General features: G+C 41.5%; 1 protein-coding gene and 1 long non-coding RNA gene across 2 annotated transcripts in view; one reads left to right on the top strand and one right to left on the bottom strand.

The window, feature by feature from the left end:
* Positions 1-21,425, bottom strand: part of CPZ (carboxypeptidase Z) — a 33,608-nt gene that overhangs the window by 9,391 nt on the left and 2,792 nt on the right. The window contains exons 2-7 of the mRNA XM_080590823.1: positions 12,609-12,632; positions 10,995-11,369; positions 10,023-10,235; positions 7,691-7,887; positions 6,531-6,692; positions 733-891 (exon numbers count right to left, since the gene is read on the bottom strand). Coding sequence (XP_080446949.1) covers positions 733-891; positions 6,531-6,692; positions 7,691-7,887; positions 10,023-10,235; positions 10,995-11,369; positions 12,609-12,632 — 1,130 coding nt within the window. The remainder of the gene's footprint in view (positions 1-732; positions 892-6,530; positions 6,693-7,690; positions 7,888-10,022; positions 10,236-10,994; positions 11,370-12,608; positions 12,633-21,425) is intronic.
* LOC308194661 lies at positions 18,511-20,203 on the top strand. Its single transcript, XR_013950789.1, has 2 exons — positions 18,511-18,852; positions 18,967-20,203. It is a non-coding gene; the product is annotated as an uncharacterized lncRNA (long non-coding RNA).

The following is a 21,425-nucleotide window of genomic DNA, read 5'->3' as shown; positions in this document are numbered from 1 at the left end:
CAAAGATCAAGTTCTGATGATTTTCAACTGCTTTTCACTATGTAAGTAACCACTTTCCCTTAAGAGGTCAGGGACAATTTTAACATACACTAGAAAGCTAAAAAGCCGGCTGTTCTCCTAGTGGGCATGTCAGCAATGAATACTAGATTGAAGAAATCAAAGGGAAACAGGAAAGGTGGCAAAAAATTTCACAGAAGATTTACAGTGAATCCCAACTGAGGAACCTGAGAGAGGAAAACCATTGCCGTTCATCTGACCTGGAATAAATGTTACAAGGCTGCCACCATATGGCAGCCAGCCTTTTTATTTCTACAGATTTCATCAGAAAATATGAATTCTGATGAGGTTTGTTTCTTCTCTCCTGGAATCAGTGGTAAAAATAGCCGAACCTTCACACTTTAAATAGAAAAATCCTGACTTTTCCTAACCTGTGCCTTGTGAAATCATGTTTGGCCTCACAAAAAATGGGTAAATCTTTACCAATCAAGCTGGTAACATATATTTTAAAGCTAATGAAGTAACTGTATAAATCATATTATACATATGTATATATACACGCATATAAATATATATACATATGTTTTATTGTATATTTAATACATACATAACTATATACATATGTATAAAATCTAAATAAATCAAAGCTAAGTTTGTTACTTGTTAGAAGAAAATATTCCTACAGTTCCACATATGAAAACTATATCATATACCTACCCTACAAAACAATCTTACCTTCTCATCAGGTGTAGGGGAAAACTCTTTTTCTTCCAGAGGATGTCTTGAATAGTCATAAGGATAGGTAACAACCAGCTCACCCCCATGGAGGCTGGCAGAGAGCACGAAGGGGATAGACCTCAACCACTTCATGACTGCTTTAGTCTCAGGTGCTACCTGAAATCCAGGAGGAAAAAAAAAAAAAAAAAAAAAAAGTGTGACTGATCATTCAGCTCTGAAGGAAGTTGGTCCTGGGCAGGATGAAGCCCAGTGGAGAAGGGAGTGTATTAGGAAGGAGAAAGATGTGGCTCTTCAGCTCTTCCATCCCAAAAGTTAATGGAGGAAGAGCAGCAGTTTGCTCCAGGGAACAGACGAGACATACTGTTCCTACCTCCCCATAAACCAGAGGCAATCACTGTGGAAAAGCTGAGAAAAGACAGAAATTTTGATGGAAGAATAACTTTTTTTTTTTTTTTTTTTTTATTACAGTGACATTTTCAGCAATTCAAAGTGATGACAGACTTATGTTAGACCTGAAAATTCCTGGTGGTGTACCATTATTTACAAGCCAGACCCCCTTTCTAATTTTGTTTCTGAATCAGCAGGATTGACATTGGATGGATAAAATGGGATATGGAGATCAATTTGTAATGCTCAGCACTTGTTGGAAAAACATTGTCTCATTTACCATCCTTTGGTCCAGGTTCATCAACAAATAAATGAAAACTAATGGATATCAAGCACAGCAACAATTGCAGTTTACTCGCAGGGAACTGCTGCAAATAGGTCACAAAATTTGTCTTTCTGGCAGCCCATGCTCAGTCACAGCTGCCATGGAATGGGGACGGGACCCCGGAGGCACCGGGGCTCCCACTTGCCCATCCTGCCTGGCTCCTAGGAGGGATTTCCCGGACCTGCTCCGGAGTCAGATCCTTCTTAGGGGTAACAGTGTCATCTGGTGGCCGGCCCCTGCAAGCCCGCAGGCCAGTGCCCTTGGCGGAGGTGAGGCTCTTTTCTTTGCCACTTGGGAAGATAACGGGGAAAAAGAGCGTTGCCAATCCAGACTCTGCTTTGCACAAGTGCTGACAGGCAGGTTTAAATAACTAAATAAATAAACGAGCAAGGTTTGTTATGGTGGATTTACTTCAGCGTTTCTATAGGGCTGCTAGCAATGCACTTCACCCTTTGCTTTCATTCCAGATTTCATTAGGAAATCTGTCAGCCAGCATCCTAGCGTGGCTAATAACTAGAGCCAGTGAAGCAAGTCCCTCTAAAGCTTGTGCCATATACTCCAAAAAACAACAGGCCTTGAAAAGCAAGCAAACAAAACCTAAAGAGCTGAAGATTAGGGCTACAACAGCAGCAATTCCTGTGTTCTTTGGATCAGTCCCTCTTCTGCTCCACAGGCAGATCACAGTTTTGGGAATGCAATGGGTAACACAAACTTGGGAGAAGAGCAGAAACACCACTGTGAAGCAATGGTTCACTGCAGATGTATTACAGCTCCCCGTATGAGTGAGAAAGCAAAGGATCTCAGGAAAAAGCCATATCTAAATACAGTTTTACATATATCGGTATAATTATAGCCACAGTAGGAAATCACACCTTTCTATAGCCATTTACTTTATTCAGCCACTCATAGCTCCATGTTCATCTTCACATGATTCGGGTGCATTAGCCAAGAAGGCCAACAGCATCCTTGCTTGCATAAGAAGCAGTGTGGCCAGCAGGGCTAGGGAAGTGATTGTCCCCCTGTACTCGGCTTTGGTGAGGCCGCACCTCGAGTACTGTGTTCAATTTTGGGCCCCTCGCTACAGGAAGGACATGGAGGTGCTTGAGCAAGTCCAGAGAAGGGCAACGAAGCTGGTGAGGGGCCTGTTGAACAAGTTTTATGAGGAGCGGCAGAAGGAGCTGGAATTGTTCAGCCTGGAGAAGAGGAGGCTCGGGGTGACACTCTACAGGTACCTTAAAGGAGGCTGTAGAGAGGTGGAGGTTGGTCTATTCTCCCACGTGCCTGGTGACAGGATGAGGGGGAATGGCTTAAAATTGTGCCAGGGGAGGTTTAGGTTGGATATTAGGAAGAACTTCTTTACTGAAAGGGTTGTTAGGCATTGGAATAGGCTGCCCAGGGAAGTGGTTGCACCACCATCCCTGGAGGTCATTAAAAGACGTTTAGATGTAGAGCTTAGTGATATGGTTTAGTGGAGGGCTTGTTGGTGTTGGGTCAGAGGTTGGACTAGATGGTCTTGGAGGTTTCTTCCAACCTAGATGGTTCTGTGATTCTATTTGACAAGGCTGTACCTTGTATTGGAAGTAATAGGAACCTGAGGTACACTGCTCAAGGTGAAACATTGAGAAATGTGTAGCTTGTGGTCAGCATATGTACACAAGCCAGGTTGTACCACTTGTCCTCAGGCAAATCAGACCAGATCCATTTTATCTATCAACCTCATGGCAGCCTCTGAATCTGTGTGTCACAACCCTTTCAACCTCGGTACTATAAAGAGGCAACTTAAACTTGAGATGAGATGTAACAACCAACTGAGCAACACAGAGAATTTGGTTGGGCTCATAACAACTACACTTTGCATATCAGAACCCTAAAACTAAGGCATTTTGTATAATTTTGAAGATTAGACACAGAGTTTCCAGGAAGGGCATAACCTAAAAAACATTTTCAAAAGTCAGGTAAAAGGCACTCCAAAAGGAAATGGTAATCCTCTGCACTTTTTGAAGTCCTGCACACCTACTTGAACACTCAGAGGCAGGAGAAGGCCACAGCCCACCAGGCTTCATGACAACGAACTTGGCAGTGTCTCAAAAATGCTACCTGCTGAGTTCAAAGTATTGTACAGTGCCTTGAGATAGTCCAGTAATGATCTTCATCGTGAGGGAATATAGAAATGAACCAGCCACTCTCACCTGAATCCTGAAAGCACTGTGCTCATGCTTTGAGTTCATCTCTTCTGAAGAGCAGAAGACCCTAGCTGGCTTTTGAGGGGTTGCAAGCTGCGCTGCCTTCCCTGTGGGTTCTGCATGGGGGCTTGTGGGGTGACTGAGAGCTGGCTCTGTGCCCATGTTCTCCCAGCCCCACAGCACCAAGGATCTTCCAGAGGATGCTGCCCCAAAATCTCAGTAGCTCCCTGATCCACCTGCAGCAGCCTGGCCAGAGAGGTCATGCCTGAAGCCAGAAACAGCCCTGCTTTCAGTGCTCTCAGGTCTCAGTTAGATTTTTTAAGCTGTTTCTGCAACTCAATGGGCAAGGGCGAAATAAAAAGTTTGACTCAAAGAGTTCCAACACTCAGTTCCTCCCCCTGATTAGCCAACTTGCTTGCTAGGTACCTGCGTAAGCTGCGAGACATTGCTGTGTCACAGAGCCAACGTCTTGTTGAAGCAAATGTTGTGGAAAAGCAGTAATCTCAATGCCACTATTTTTATCCTAATAACATTTCAGTGACTTTGTGTACCGTGATTAAGGCTTTGAAACATGCACATCCTTTTTTATCTTGGTTCAGATCCATCAGATGATGTCAGATACTATCTGTGTCACTCTGGCCTTTGACAATTCAATTCATAAACTTTTATTTTATTGTGGTTTCTATGTTTGTTTGTTTGTTTGTTTGTTTTTTCCATTTTATTTTCAACCGGGGTTCTTGCTTCTCAGTCAGAGGAGATCAGTCTTAAGGTATTCATCTCACAAGAACAATTTGGAACACAATTAGAAAACAGCTAAATTATTTGGGCATGAGTACAGTGAATGGTCACTACCCTTTTTAAACCTGAATCTCATTTATGCCTATTATAGTGCAATTAGTTACTGTCTCCACGGCTTTCAAAGATTTATTTTCTCCCTTTTATAAACAACCAGACTCATTTTTCTAAACACTATTCCAGCCTCCACTGGCATAAACCTCCAAATCCTGAGTCAAGCCAATTTAACTGAACTCATTTCAGATGAAGCCTGAAGTCTCCCGGTCCTAGCTCTCAGTCCAGTTATTACAATAATTCATAGTAGGAGGGAACAAAAAACACTGTATAACAAGGATTATGGGGAGTTCAGACCTCTCCTGACTTTATGGGATTGTCTGGGACCTCACTCTCCATTTTCTGATCTTTATACAATGCCTTGCAACATACAGATAATTACTTTAATAAGGCAGGTAATAAACACTATTAAGTAAATGAAAGCTGAGAGCCTGGTGTTGAAATGCACAATCTAATGCTTTTGTATGCACAAAGACAACTTCTGTAAGAGACATGAGTTTGTCTGCCTGAAACTGAAGCTTCTTAAGGGAGAGCTTCTTATGTTCCTCATCCAACATGGTCCTGAACACATCCAGGGACGGGGCATCCACAACCTCTCTGGGCAGCCTGTGTCAGTGCTTCACCACCCTCTGAGTGAAGAACTCAGAGTAAAGAGGGACGTCAGAGCTATAAAATCCAGAGAGTTATGGGGACTCTGAGCTGTACAAAATGGGACAAGGTCACAGCTTGCACCGGACACTGGCACAAAGAGGGGTAAAGGACACCTTTATCTTTCCTTGGTAGTTCTTGGCCTTCAACCCTGCAATGCTGGTTGCAGTGAGAAAGCCTATGGCTGGAGGGAGATCTCCATCCCTTCCTTCATACCTCAAAGTCTGCTGCCCAGCCACTACATCCAAACTTAAAGGGCAAAAGCAGACTTCTTGGACACCTCTATGGAAAAGCAAATGCATTTTCAATTAATTTTTCAGGTGTGCTAGGCACTTCTGTATCCTGTCTGCACATGCCTGAGGGGAGAGTACAGCCCATGAAAGAGCTCTCAGGAGACTGGCACTCATTACTGAATCTGCAAAGGGCCATTCAAAGAAGGGACTTAGTCTGGTAAGATGTTACAGACACAATTTAACTCATCATCTATATCTTTATGCACAGGCATAAAGGTAGTACTTGATGGCTGAGCCACACAAATATTGACAAGAACTGAAATTAGTGTCAGCAAGTACATAGAACTGTAGAATCACAGAATCCTTAAGGTTGGAAAAGACCTCCAAGATCATCTGGTCCAATCATCCCCCTACCGCCAATATAATATGGGGTTTGGAACAGCCCTTATATGAGATCACCTGCAGCACACTAGAAAGTTGCAGTATGGTCTCTCAAATCTGCTAATACTGAATACAGCTACTGAAAGAGTTGTTCCCTATAGGAACCCTGGACATCATGCAATGTAAAGCTTAGTGATGATAAGAATGAGGTCCTGCAGTGCTGCCTCCATCCTGCTCCCTGAGATTGGAGGTGGCAATGACTCTTCCTTCCAACACCATTGCAGCCCATCTAGATTCTTCCATTGCCCCAGCTGTTTATTGTCATTTGTAACCATTGTTTTTGTGGAAATCTCATGCCACATGACTTCACATGAAGCCTTTTTATGGTTTCCAAGGCAGAAACCACTATTGCATCAAACCTGTGCAGAACTTAATGGAATGAGATCCAAGTCCACAAAAAAAGGCCTTTCAACATACTGCTGAAGTTTAACATTGATTAACATCATTCATTAACATTGAATCATTACACAATTCTGACCCCTCCTGTTATTATTCTTAATTTAAAATAGCAGAATCCAAATTATCAACAAATTTTCCCAGTGATTTGTGACACTTGGCTCTTTGGCCAGACGTATACCAGGTTTTTTCATGTCAATTCTTAGTCTGTCCAGTTTAGTCCTACATATAAAATTTTATTACCAGAGAATAACTTCAGACTGAAAAATCTCAAGATCTTAATTTCCGAACTGTTCTGTAGTAAATGTGATTTATAAAATTTGTAATTCATACCTTACCCCACCAATAGGATTGTGGAATGGGGATGTGGTCCAGGCGTGCCCCACGAATTCCGGCTCTTCTGTAAGCCTCTGACGTCAGATCAGGGAAATTTCTGTTTAGGTCCAAGTTCTGAGCTGTCTGTCGACCAATGACCCATCCATTGTAACCAGCTCCCTAATTTGGAATATAGAAACAAGTTCAGTATAACTTCTTGTCTCAAAATGTCACTTTGTGGAAAAAGGAAGTGTTTAAAATGTCATTTTATAATCAGCAATTTTTAAAAGACATAAGAGACAAGTTAGAAATGTCTATACAGTTAAAACACAAACAAAAAATAACAAAAAAACCATACTTATTAATCATTTTTTATCCTCATGATCACACTTACTAACATACAGGAATCATTTCACTCACCAGCGATTTGACTCATGAGAGGAGCACAGCAGTTTCTTACTCAACTCAGAGCAGCATGCAGAGTGGGTTAGAGGAGAAGAAAATGAAAAAAATTAAAAAATTACACCTCTCACTCCAATAAAAGATCAGGCAGAATATAAAACCCCAAATATCATTCTAACAGATAGAGCTCACTGCACAAGAAGCTCAGAAAAAGGTCCTATTTTCATGTTAATGATGTTAATGATACAAGTGAGGAGAAAAGAAGAATGGCAGATAACATATAATAAAAGTGCTGTTTTTGTATGTCTCCTTCAGACACCAGCTGATCTCTAAAAACTGCCATCCTTATGAAAGCTAGATAGTACAGAAAATATTCGCATTTTATTACATCAGCTTTTCTACAAGAGAAAGAATATCTATTCCACAGTATTAAATTACATTTCCTTGCAAATTAATTTAAAAGTCATTAAAGTGAGTCAGTGGGCATTCTGTTCTAGAGCTGATAGCAGAGACTGCTAAATGTGTGAAAAAGTAGCACAGTCATTCCCACGTCAATGCATGCAGGGAGCAGAAAATGACAAACATAGCTCTGGTTGATTTCTAGGTCTGTTCACGTTGTCTTCAGAAAGCAACCTACCGCCAAAGCAGCCTGGGAGCCTAGCTGCTGGTTATTAACACTCCCTGCCATACATGACGCTTCACTCCCAGTTTGTCTTTTCCAAAGGGGAATTTTAGAAACAGGAAACACTGGACTTTTTCTTTATAAAAAGTCTTACCTCTTCTGCAGCCAGTTCATATCCATCCGGATTGAGTGAAGGCAGGAGATGAATTCTGGTGTTATTAATCAAGGTCTGGATGCGAGGATTCCCAAGAAGATATTCCGAACATAGATACTGTGCAAGGTATATCAGCAGCTCTTTCCCCACAACTTCATTTCCATGCATATTGCCAATGTACTTAAATTCTGGCTTGACTGTGGAATATAAAGTAATGAGATGCTTTAATTTGATTATGCCTGGATGGCTTCCAAAAGCAGAGTAACACAGACAGATTACTGATGAAAGTTTTATTTACACTAATTTAATGCATACGCTGCTGTAAACAGTACACCAATTCCAGATGAATTTCACACCATTACAAGTCAGTCCAGCAACAATTTGAATAGCTTTCTGGATGTGTGAAAAACAAACAAACAAACAAAAAAAAAATCCATACCTTCAGGATCCCAAACCTTAAGTGGTAATCATTGCTCTAAGCTTTTGCTGGACTCATTGTTAATTGTGAAGAGAAAATGCTGCAAACAGAAATGTCAAGCTGGTTGGGAAGGAACAAAATACACCCCTGGCACTCTCACTTACCTTGGGCAGCTTCAATGCCTTGTGTTGTCACACATCCTAGAAATGACCTGCAGATGTGTAATATATTACCCATGTATTTGGAACAGAAATTAGGTCGTGCATAAAAAGTGGCTTTTAGGCTAAATAGACTTGGAATAAGACTATTAGAAACATAGCCTCATGATTCCCTGCAGTTATTCTCTCAGTTTCCATCCTTCCTTAGAGACTAATGGAAAGTGGAAAATAGATGCCCTTTGGAGACACCCTTTCTTGTGTAGCCCTTCATCTCTGATTCTGGCCACCCTCCCGCACTAGACCCAGGAGGGGGGCTGGCACAAAGCTATTATGCCAGCTAACTCAGTCTTGCAAAATCTCAACTGTCCTGAGCAGCATGAAGCAATAAATTTAGAAGAAAATGTTAGGTAATGTGTTAAACTACCATCTTTTATCATGCCATATCACAGTTTTAATTTAAAAGCCTGATTCACAGGCTTTGTGTTATCCTGGCAAATGGAGTATCAACTAGAAAAGACACATGAAACTTCCATTCTTTACACAAGAGAGGAAGGACAATAGGCCAGGAGATAGGAGTTTAGATCTTTGCTCTGTTAAAGACATCTGGGATCTTGGTCAGGTTCAAAGGCACCTCAGAATATATCTACACTATGTAAGTCAGCATGGGAGAGAGTAAAGAGAGCTAACACCAGGCTCGGCTGCCCTCTCTGCCTCCCCAGTGGCATAGCGTACAGAGGACACAGAAGCTTTACCTCAGGTAATAAGCTTAAAATATATTAAGTCTGATGTAGTTCCGTTCTGCTACACTGCTGAGGCTACTTTGATTCTGGAGCTAGTTTGATGAGAAGAAGCCAGAGGCTCTTGCTATATAGCAGTTGCCGCAGCAGTCCACCCAGATTTAATCAGATTCTGTATTTGAGCTGGGATCTGGTAACTGGAAAATAACACCTAATACCCCCTAAGAAAATGATCTAAATTTTTGAAGGATTTCATACATTTTAAAGTCTGATCTCTGCTGTCTCAGTGATGAATCTACAAAATCAGAGGATGAGAATGAGATTATTCCTCTTTGCAGAAAAATTGAAAGGAATCATATTGTAAAGGTGCTCAGGTGCTGTGATAAATAACATAAATTCCTGATATTGTTCATCTCTATACTGACAGGTATAACACTGACCAGAAGCTCTGTGTCCAGAGGATTGTTTTCTGTGCTGAATTGCCTTTTTTTTTTTTTTTTTGATTTCAACTTCCTATTGTACCTGAGGCCTTCTTGCATGTTCTTTTTTTTTTTTTTTTTTTTAGGATGTGAAGGATTACATTTAGACTAGAAACAGGCATGAGTTTCAGGAAGTATGTAGGGTTTGATGGAATGACCAAAAGGTGACTGGGGAAGTGGTAAATTATGGAGAGGGCAGGTCAGCAGCCAAGAGCTCTCCAAGCTTCTTCATAAGCTGGGCACAAATAAATAATAGTCATACCACTGCACCGGCACGTATGATCACACATCTAGGAAGAAGGAATGTCAACCCTAGTCATAAAGTTAGTTCATAAAGTTATGACATTGCAACTGTGCAGTAGTTGCTGCAATGATTCATCAGCCATCACCGTAACTCAGGAACACAAGGGATGACAAATGTTTTTGAGTCAACCCCTTTTACAGTTTAAGTGATATCCTGTTCAAAGAACCTGTTTTCACTCAGATGGATAATCTCCTGGATTTCCCTCAAGCAATGCAATCAACACTGATATAACTCACGTAGTTCATGATGTCCAGGCTTGGTTGAAAACTCAATCACAAAAAGGTCCTTTCCTTCAAAACTGCGACCTATGCTGTAAGTTGTTGCAATGTGGGAACATCTAGAAGCAGTCTTCTTCAATGTGCTCACCATTTGGGCATATGAATGGTGTTTAAACTGAATAAAAGTTGCTGGCAAGTCTGAAGGCAAATCTTCTTCAACTTCTACTTCTCCTGCAAAGAGAAATTGTAAATCAGTGTTTAAAAACAGAGGATTTTATGAATGCCTATACCTTTCCACAAAATGTCTTTTTCAGCAGTAGAATTTTAGAAAATACATCTGCAGTCAAAATCTTAAATCTATGTAGTACATCCTACGCTGTTTATTTTGGCATATTTTGCTTGCAAAAAAAACATTCTAATGCATATGTACACTGACACATATTTTGCACAATCTCCAGTTATAATTTGCTCTTTGGCATGCTTAGCACATTTTAGTGACAAATTTACAGATTTTTTCCTTTGAATCTGGTGGATCAAATTCATTTCTGATGTGATTCAAAATGTCTTGACTTATTTGGATCTTCTTCTTCTAAACAAAAGTCTGTGACAATCACCAATGAGATAATTTTAATGAGCTTGTCAAGTAGTCATGAATTTATGAGTGCATTAAATTTTCAGTTTTTAAACAAAGTATTTCAAATATATAGACAGCTGTCAAAACTGCTGTCACAGAGGGCAGGGTTTATCTAAATGCAAAGCAGCGTCCAGACATCTAGTGCTGAGCTGTCAATCTTGATCTTTGTATATAAGAGAGAGAAATTGAAGCTTCTTGAGCACAATTTACTTAACTGTTTAAAATAAGTGGGACAAAATGAATCACACCTTACAGGTGTTTATAAAGATGACAACCTCAGAGGTTTTGTGCTGTAGACGTGTCAACCTCAGTGAGATGATGTAAGATCTGTCATCAGAGCTTTCCTCCTTCCTTACCTCGCAGCTTTGCCAGTGGGTCAAAACATCCTTCTTCTTCGCCAGCAAAAAAGCGATCACAGTCTAAGAAGTAGGGCCAAGCCATGTCTATTGCATCAAAAGCAGGGAGGCAATTTTTTTTCAGGTTTTCACAGACATGCCTGCAGGGCTTTATAACTTTGTCCTTTTCGCACTGCGGGGCCAGCACCGAGCACCCCAGGAGCCTCAGATCTGGATTGCATTCTCCCTGCAGCAAGTTGTGCAGCACACTTATGAGAATGTACTCAGAGCTGTACTCAATCACTTCTCGAGACTTCTGATCCAGGAAATTAGGATACATCGTTTGAGTATAGGCAACATCAGTACAAGAACTTAAAGAGATGTCCACACATTTTGCTATGAAAAAGAGGTAAACATATGAAAAATGACTTGCTTCATCAACACTGAATAGTTCACTGACAAAGTAACAACACATTTAATGAGCTTTTAAAATCATTATTATTCACAGGTAGACTGGAGGCAGTTTGCAATTCACTCAAATGAATCTGACGTTTAACACCACTTGTAGAAAAAAATGATGGAAAATATGCTTAGTCCGGAGATTGATTGTGAACAATTTGATGCAAGTAGATGTCATTCAGAATTCAAATGGCATCTGATAATTTGCTGGGGCATCAGGGTTGTCTGATCAATAACCACAGCTCTTAAGATAAGATTTATTTTGATAATTCAATACCTAATCACCAATGAAAGGGCAAATCCTTGGCCAGAAAACACTGGAGTACCTGGCCCACATGGGATTTAATTTAACAAGTAGATTGGAAAACAGAAAAATTAACAAAGCCTGGTTTCCAAATGAAAGGTTATCTTATACTCAATTAAATATTATCATATTTAAACTAAGAGTACATAATGAGTTTATAAAATATCCGAGAATCCATAAAAGAAAAAAATCCCTGGAGTCCAATTTGATGAAAACTCAGATTTCTTGAAAAAAAAAAAAAAAAAAAAAAGAAGTGTATTTATGATATCGGTCTCTCCCCTGTTCTTACCTTTGAGTATGGATTCACTATTAACTTGTGAGATCACATAGACTTTTTCTTTAGTGGTGAAGGCATTAGTAAGATATCTCTCTTCTCTGCTTGGCCACATAAAATCTGTGAGTTGAATATCTCTGAAACTTCAGCCCCTCTGTGAAGTTTGATTGACATTGCCCAAAGCATTCAAAAGTCATTCTGGGTATTGACTCAGACATGCAGGCCCATAAAAGTGTTTACATTTATATTCTCATAAATCTAATATACTTTAAGAAATCGAGTTAAGGGGTGTTAGGAAGCAAAAATGCTCTTTATATTTATAGCCTCAGAGGTAAAAAGGAAGTAACAGATGTCTCATAAAATTACTAGATATTACAGTAGTGGGCCTGTGTTTCAGCTTCCTTCTCTTGCTCATTTCTCCGGCTTGTAACAAATGATACCACTGTCATAACAACAAAATTCTCTCCAGTGTGAGAGAGATCATCTCTCTCGGAACTAGACCTACTACATCATCAACATCAGAAATCTTGTCAGAATATAATGAAAAAATATTAAGGTTTTGAGATTTTCAAGTAGAACAAGAAAAGTCACATCATACCTTTCTGTACAGTTTGGCATTGACCTGCAAATAAAGAAAAAAAAAATAGCATTATGGGACAGCAGCATCCATGGTACCTCATGTTAGTAGTTGCCCAGTCCCACTGGGGCTGCTGCAGCTCCACGTACACACACACATACAAACACACACATGATCCCCCAGTAGCTAGGCTCAGTCTACCCAGTAGCTGGCCCCTGGATCCACTGGTGAACCGGTTGGCTCAAACATTGACACTCACACTGGTCTCTCTGGTAGCTGGTCCAGACCTAGGGCCTCACTGCTAGCCAAGACCCAGGCTCCATGATCTCCTCTCTAGCTCGCTTGGACATCTTGGTCCCTCAGTTACGAACTTTGAGACCCTCCAGTGTCCCCAGTATCCATTCCAGGATCACAGTTACTCACATACCTCTTGTCCTGTTGTCCTGCTAATCCAGCTTGATGTTTACTAGTAATTATACACACTGACATACACACAAAATACGCACACACTCTGGTCCCTCCAGTTGCTGCACACCAGGCACAGTAGGCACTCTGACCTGTGGTCCCAGGCCTGCTGCTGGCAAGAGGAGCCCCGTTCACCCACAACCATGCAGAAAAGAGAGACTTTCATCCAGGCAAAGACTTGGAAATGTAGTTTAATAAGAAGACAGGACATACTGCAGTGATCAGGCACAGAGCACGGCCACACAAGCTCACTGACCAGCTGGTCTTCGGCTCAATTTTAAAAAGGAGGACTTGATAATATATATATAAGGTGTAGTTGTATAAGAAATGTGGCCTATGTTTGAAATAGGCATTGTGCTGTGCAACCCTGACATTTCTAGACATATTTAAAAACTATAAGTCATGTGCCTAGGAAATTTCACTCATGGAAATTCAGGAACATAGTTTAGTCCAAAAGACCACAGGAGTCCACTTGTACGTATCAAGATGCTTTACATATTTTCACCTAAAAAATCCATTGGTCCCACATAATGTTGTGTGTGGAAATTTCTCATAAAGAAATAAAGCCTCTGTTGGATGTGAGGGGACATATTTCTTCTCCATACTACTTCATCCTCTCTCTAGCAACTGCATTTTATAATCCATTTAATAACATCTTGAAACTAATTATTTGTCTTCCCAACTACTCTCTCAGGAAAGCTTTTCCAAAAGCTCACTCATCTAATGGCTAGAAATTGCCTTTTAATTTCCTGCCTAAAAGTATTCATGGCCAGTTTATATCCATGTGTTGTTGTGCCAGCATTGTCCTTCAGCCTAAATAGCACTCTGCAATCCCTGGTGCATGCCATCTCCACGTGTTTATGGAGTGCAGTCAGATCCCCTTAGCCTTCTGTTTACTAGGTCACATAAACCAAGCTCATCTGATTTTAAGGAACTTGATTTGATGACCCAGGAGAGTCTTCTTTTGCTCCTGTAGCCAACAATTCTATATTACCCTTCTCTGATTCTGGCAACAAAAGAAAATACTGTTACTAAAGTTGTTTTCATCAGTGCCTCATAGCAGCTAAGCCATTATGTTTAAGCTTTTTAAACATTGAAGGGCCTTGTGATATATTGGGGAATCTAGCTATGTTGCTCTTTCTTCTAACTCTCACTGAGAATACAGGCATCTAGCTCTTTGCTCAGTGAATTGAACATTTGTCCTCACAAGACCATTTAAAAAACATATTTTCTATTTTCCTACTAAGGAGAGTTTAAACTTCTCCTCCCAGCATATTTGTTTAAATGTAATAATCTGCATATGTGTTGCTATTCAGCTGATCGTTCTTTAGCCAAAATAAAATCATTTTAATGAGAACAAAATTAAGCCTGGAATTTTATCTTGGAGGCAGACATTTAATTGGAAATGACTCTGGTTCTATATTATGAATTGTCATTGATACACATTATCTCATAAAAGAAATGAAGGATCAGACCTAGTAGAAACAACCTATCTCCAACACCAGCAAGTTCTGTAATCAGCAAGCTGAAAAAAAAATAAATATATATATATAGGTATATATATAGCTATAAAAACTCCTTTCCTGGACTGTTTCATTATGCTAATATCAATAAACAATACCTGGTTCTTTACAAGTGCCTTCTGTCATAGGATTTGAGTATGTTTCCCTTACTTTGGAATGATCCTTCAGTGAGTTGCCTACTAAGGTCAAGGCATTTGTACAACAGCCTCAGCTCATCCAGATCCTCTATGTAGTCTAACACCTGGGAATAATCAAAGGGGATAATTTTGTGCAGTGTTAGTTGGGAAGGAGAAAGGAGCGATCACTTCTTAGTGTGAGCTCCAGCTATTATTCCTGCTTATAAAATTGGATGTTACTTCCTCCTGGAATCTGGTTAGTTTATATCCTAATGCCATCACACCTGAAGCTACTCGTGGGGCCTTGGACACAAGTCTGGAGTCAGCCAAATGTTCCACAGAGGTGAAAATCTGGTGTGTGGATGGGATCAGCTGTAGTTCAGCCAGGTCCCAGTAAGCAGAGTGATGCTATCTCTGGTTATAGCCAGAGTCATTAGCAATTAGCAGCCTTCATTACATTGAAGGGTAGCTTAGAAAAGACTGTATTGTAGCTACCCTTATGTTAGACTGGAAGGTTGTGTGCTGTGAGTGCAGTTCTTCATGGGTTCATTTGGGGAGTATGAATGGTCTTTCTACATGCCCTCATGTTTTCTCACAGATAAGAACCATTTCCCCTTTGCCATCTCTGTGACCCACTACAAATGTCCTTTTTGTTTGTCTCACTGACATACAATGATCAAATAATGAAACTGAGGCATACACAGTTTTCCATACCACTTGTTGTGCAGGAGTGCTATACCCATCAGTTAGCTTGACACGTGGCACAAACCTATTTTCAATGGTGTCCCAGTATTCTGCTTATTCAGCTGGAGCAGAAAGGTATTCTGGCAACAAGCTGGAACAAGCAGAGTGAAACAAAGGGAAAATGCAGCAGGCAGGGTCCGGGCATGGTGTTGCTGCTTCCCCCTGCTCTGGCTCTCCAGCAGCAGACTGCTTTTAGCAGATGCTTCTTTCTGCCCAGCTGGCCAGAAGGAAAAGTGCTGGGAAGCAATGGATAGCTGATGGAAGAGACATGAAACTTTGCTAAGTCATATCCTGTAGCTGGGTTCACAAGAGGTCTGGATCACTTTGTGAGCAGGAAAAGAAGTTAATACAGGAGAGACAGACGGCTCTTGTTCCAGATTTTCTGCCACCTAGTTTCTACACTTTGTAGTTTTTATCATATTTATTAGGACAGGCAATCTGTAAAGCAATATGGCTATTACCCATTAGCAGACATTGCTTTAAGATGATAGATTTATTTTGCAGGTGAGAAACACAAATCCACATAAACAGATACTTTTCCTGTAGCAACTGAAGTTGTTCATCTCAGGATGTGATAAGCAGGGGTAACCTTTCAATAAAGGATAAAGATTTTTAGGATAAATCTATGTTTAGATTCTACGTTTTCAGCTACTTCTTGGCCTGGGATGTTTCTCACAAACTTGGAGCTACTGAGTCTCACTGACTGACTAGCAGCAAAACTGACTCCTAGGTCTTAAACTTAGGTTAAGCCCCACATATTTTCAGCACACCATGCCGTTTTCTCCCTGTCTGCCTCTGCCAGAGACGTCTATGCAGCTTCTGCCATCTCAGAGGCCAGCTCTGCCCATCCTGTGGCACTTCTCTCCACCACAACCCCATACAGGCTGCTATATAATCTAAACATCAGCCACGTCTCTGTCATGTAAACACCCACAAGTGAAGCAGCTTGAGCTTCCAGGTTATCAGGAGTTAATACAAATATAAGCAAGAGAGAAAAGGTCTGGCACAAAGCAAGCTTTAAATGCGTATGTGTGCTGATGTGGTGTTTGGACATTTCCTATGTTTCCTAATGCCAATGCTTGCATATGTTTGGGAGGGTGCGGCTCTGTGAGGGCCAAAGATAATTCTCCAGCGCCTGTACTTATATAAATAAGTGTGGATGCACGTAGCTGGGTCAGAGCCTCCCTGCGTGTCTCTCAGAGGCCAGCCCCAGAGCTGCAGCTGCACGCTCTCCTCCTGAAGCTCTGCATCCATGGGCTCTGGGTCCCTGTGCACAGAAATGACAAATCCCCATCCCTACTTGTCACAACATGCTTCAGCAAAGCCAGCTAGGAGAGTTCAGCCTCCCCCTTTCTCTTTTTCAGAAGAAGAACAAGCAATGATATAGAGAGAATTTCTCAGGCCTCCAGATTAACTTGGCAGGCTTCAGTTGCTGCTTCTTGTGTGCTTGAAAGAGCCTAAAGCTCTTCCATTTTTTGAGCAGAGGCTTTCCTGGGCTCAGAGGAAGACAGTGCTGCCTCCTCTCATAGTCCCATTTGTGGGCAGGTTGCTACAGAGAGACCTTTTTCTTCCTGACCTAGAACAGCCTTTTCAATTTTTTATGTTTACTTTTCTACTTTAGCTTTTCCACCAGAGGTACAAAAGCCCTTTCAGTAGCACAGTTTCTATTTAAGATTATGGATAAAGTCACTTACTGAAGAGGAGAAAAGCCATTTCAAGCTTTCTGAGCCTTCTCTATAATATACGCTTCTGGTTTTAATTTGCAAAAGCAAGCCTGAAAATCTACAATGCAGCACATACATATTTTACTGCCAAGCTTACATTTTTTCCCCTTGATGATTCAGCACTGAAAGCAGAAAGCTGCTGTGATTAACCCTAACCCAGACAATAGAGCTCAACTGCTACTTCCAGTGCCATATCTTGGCTGGTTGCCTTTTCAAGAGCAATGCCAACAGAAGACTCATGTGCTTAAGGATATGGAATAAGCCCAAGGGTCAATCTTAAATTCAAAATATCTAAATCATTCAGTAAGGCTTAGACAATTGCATTGTTATGACTGACAGATTGAACAAGATTAGATGATTTATCTTGTACAAACCAGTAACCCCCTACCACATTTCTGGTTTTCTTACAACGTTATTTTAAAGTGGAAGACATATGTATTCATTTTAGCCTGTTTATAGTCAAAGCCTCTGCTTTTCCAAACAAAGCATTTCAATTTCTGATCATGTTAGTATTGCTGTCTCTGCAGTTCTACATAATTCATGGAGTCCATATATGTTGTAACACTGAAGGGGCCAAACTTACTACCAGCCACAAGGTGTAAACACTGTGGGGCTGTATCATTTTGCAAAACATTGCAACAGCACCTGCAAACAGCAAACCACAGCTGGCCTCCAGAGTTTACTCCTGGCTACAGCATGAGAACAAGAGCAGGAAACATGGTAAGGTATCAGAGGGTGGAGGAGGACTGGAGAACTAAAGGGACTAATGGCAGAGAAATGAAGCAGCTGAGTAACATGTCCCGGGTGAAAATAGTCAACCAGAAAGCAGAGGAGAGAAGGCAGCTATATATCTAAGGCACATGTGCAGGGGCAGAAGTGCACAAGATCTCTAGCCACAAAAAAAAAAAAAAAAAAAAAAAAAAAAAAAAAAAAAAAGATTTCCAGGAAAATTGGAGGAGATAGAAGAATAAAGCAGCCCACGTGATTAAATTATTTTTCTGGATACATCAGAGCCTTTGTGAGAAGAGGACTATATTCCTGATATTAATCTTCTACTCTGGCAATTACTATAACTGCCCCAGGAGAGTGATGCTTCTGCAAATGGGCAGTAAGTGGTTTGCAAGATCCCAACATGTGGGTGGTAATACAAACCTCTTTTCAACCCTCTTCCCTCACACGAAGAAGCCTGAAAGCACCTGAAAGAGATTAATGCCTAATCTGCCTTCACTTTGCAGAGCAAAATCACAGCAGGAAGAGACAAGCCGATGTTCGTTATTAATCACCCTTCTTTCTAATCCACCTGCACCTTGGCATTCAGTTAAGCACCCCTTTTTACTGAGGTGAAGGTGTTCCCACCTTGATGATGCTGCAGCCAGCTCTTCCAGGCTTGCCTCTATCACAGGGCTGTGGCTGAAGGTTTCCCCTCAGGCAATAGGAGCTCGTGCAATCTGCAGACCTCAACCCCAAATCTGTGAAGCTGCTCAGAGACCTGCCACTTAGCAACAGCTCTAAGCCAACCTCAACAGTGGCCTGTAATTCTCTGCTGTTTCTGGTTATCCAGATGAAACTCAAATAGAGCTGCAGTTATAGGGACCTTAAACAAACTGAGGAAGAGCACAGCTGCCTGTCTAGAAGACTGTCTTGGTGCCTTTAGCAATGGGATTTCCTGTGCCACCTCAGCTGTGTCTGTATGGTAAGTGCTGCTCCAGGGATAACCACCCCCCCCCCCCCCCCCCCCCCCCCGATAAAACCCACTAAATGCCTTCTTTTTTTTTTTTTTTTTCCTCTTTTTACTTTTTGGCCTCAGCTGAGATGTTTTCCCAGTTCTGAGGGAAAACCTACCAGTTGAGAAACCAAAACACGAGAAGAAAACAACAGCAAAAACACCCAGCAGCTGCCAAATTGGCTGAAGCCTTGCTGGGCTGCACATGTGCTGGGACTGCCCTTGAATATACATTTGTTCTGAACCAAGATGAGCTGGCCATGTATAGGAACCATCTCTCAGTGTCTGACTAGTAAAAGTAGAAGAAATCATCTCAGATATGGGGGATGCTGGTGTTAAAACTATTGTTACAGTGAGAAGGCTGAAGAAGTCAGGAGGTCTCTACAAGTATCTTCTAAAGGATCAAGCTTTTGGCAGGGTGACTGGAGAAAGATGAAACCACCTATGAGGCTGGTAATGGGGAGCTGTGATACTTTTATAGCTTTACTTTGTGATTATATATAGTCTACAGTTCAGTTCCCACTCTCTAAGTGCTTTGACCAAAAGCTTACCTCAGAGACTTTGAGTAAATTCAATGCTGTTGAATGCCATAGGCCTGCATCCAAACTGAGGTTTTTATCTTGGATTCCACAATCTTTCCAAAACATTTACTGAAATATCATTCTGCCCTCTTTAAGCAGTCTATATAGCTCCCTAGCATAGCCTTATCTTTTCAGTAGTTTAGATGTGTGAGATTGTAATTAACATCATGCCTGGTTCTGCTGCAAGTAGTTGAGTTTTGGTTGAATGTGGTATTTTTAATGTTACAAAAGATTGCTAGTTACTTCAACAGGCAACTAAAATCTTAATAACACTTGAATTTTAAAGCCATGGCTTAGCTTCATATTGTCTCCCAAATTGTTGTGTCCTCTGATAACCCTGTAAAACTGAAATAGTGCCAACTAAATCAATGGAGTTACAACAAGATAAACAAAGGGATTGAAATGTTAGGGATTGAAATTGCAATGGACAGACCAACCCTAAATCATTAAGCTCCATTGACATGTGACTGCTGCATCCAAGTGAGATGGTCACTGTCCAAATGAGATTTAGCAGTCACGAGAAGGGGCAGGAGCCCTATAGACAGATAAGGACAAAGCCCACCAGCCCCACACACGATATTCACAAAAAGCTGACCTCCTGACACATCTGCATGCTCAGCACCTCCTCACACTATGACACCCACAACATTTATGCAATATTCAGTCCGGTTTGAGGAGGGAAGGGTTCTCACACGGCCTGGGCAGCCCAAATGGGAACATAGTAGCTGTTAGCCCTGAACAACCCCAAACTGGCTATATGACAGGAAAGGTGATGTCAAGAAATGCTAAAGGGGATTAATGATTAGTGCTATGGAGTCTTTCTAGCAGCCTAGATGTGTCTCACAGCAATAGATTTTTTTTTTTTCGCAGGTTTTGCTTTGTGTGTTTACACACCCATACTTTAGAAACATCTAAGAAAGTATTCTGAAGAAAACTTCATCTTCAGATTAAAATCATGCATAAACTATTTCAGCAGTAAAAAGATAGATCCACAGCTTATTTTTTGATATAAGCTTACTTTTCCCATGTAAGCAGTGGTTTCTGATCCCATTTCCTGTGTTAAATGTAGCCAAAGATCAGTGTTGCTGAAATATTAGTGTAAAAAATACTAGAGCCACTGGTGGAAATCCAAACAGCTCACATGACTTGATGATAAAATCCGGGTTTACGAGAGCTGGAATTTCTTGTCTTGTGAGCATGCATGATGTAGTTCTGCATTTTTTTGTTTTGACAAGACTTGGACACATCCATCTCAATGTGTCCAAGCAGGCAAGGCTCCTACAGCTTGGGCTTTCCCACACGGGTGTTGTGGCCACACTTCTGAACCATTTCTGCTCATGCCAGGTACAGTGGGGTAAGGGACCCAGGTGGCACCGCTAGCCCTGGGGTCAAGGAGCAGCACACAAGCAGCTGGAGAAGCTCTGTCTGTGTGAGGACAAGGGCATGGTTTCAGCAGGAAAAAAAAAAAATGTGCGCAGCAGCTGAACTAAAATGTTCAGGTCCCACGAAGCTGGGGCCAGCCTGAAACTCGTGGAAGGCAATGACATTTCCCTTTGTCACTTTGCAATGAAGCAGGGCATACTGTGGAGATTGGAACGCTGGGGAGGAGAAAAGCATAGTGCCTGCATATGAAGCTGCTTTTTCAGTCAGTCTGGCTTTCCAGAAGATCTTACTGCTGTAGCTTAGGGAGCTCCTTCCCATCCCCAGCAGTTAATCTCAGAGACCCTCAGGAGGGGACCAGGAGCAGAGCCGGGGGGAAACACCAAGGGACTGGGAGAGGAGGTGGCACGCTGGTGCCAAGCTGCTCTCCCACCTCAGCAGCTTCGGTGACAGCCTCACAAGTGACTTCTAATGAGCTGTCCCACCTAACCCCAGAAAAACTTGAATTATGGAGCAGGGGATGGATTTCACCGCAAGGCAGCTGCTCAGGCATCCCGTTTGCTTCCAGAGCCGCCGTGCCTG

This window comes from Anser brachyrhynchus (assembly GCF_964034855.1).
Source record: "Anser brachyrhynchus genome assembly, chromosome: 4".
In the NCBI taxonomy this organism is placed as follows: Eukaryota; Metazoa; Chordata; class Aves; order Anseriformes; family Anatidae; genus Anser; species Anser brachyrhynchus.
This window is presented reverse-complemented; position numbering and strand designations above follow the sequence as displayed.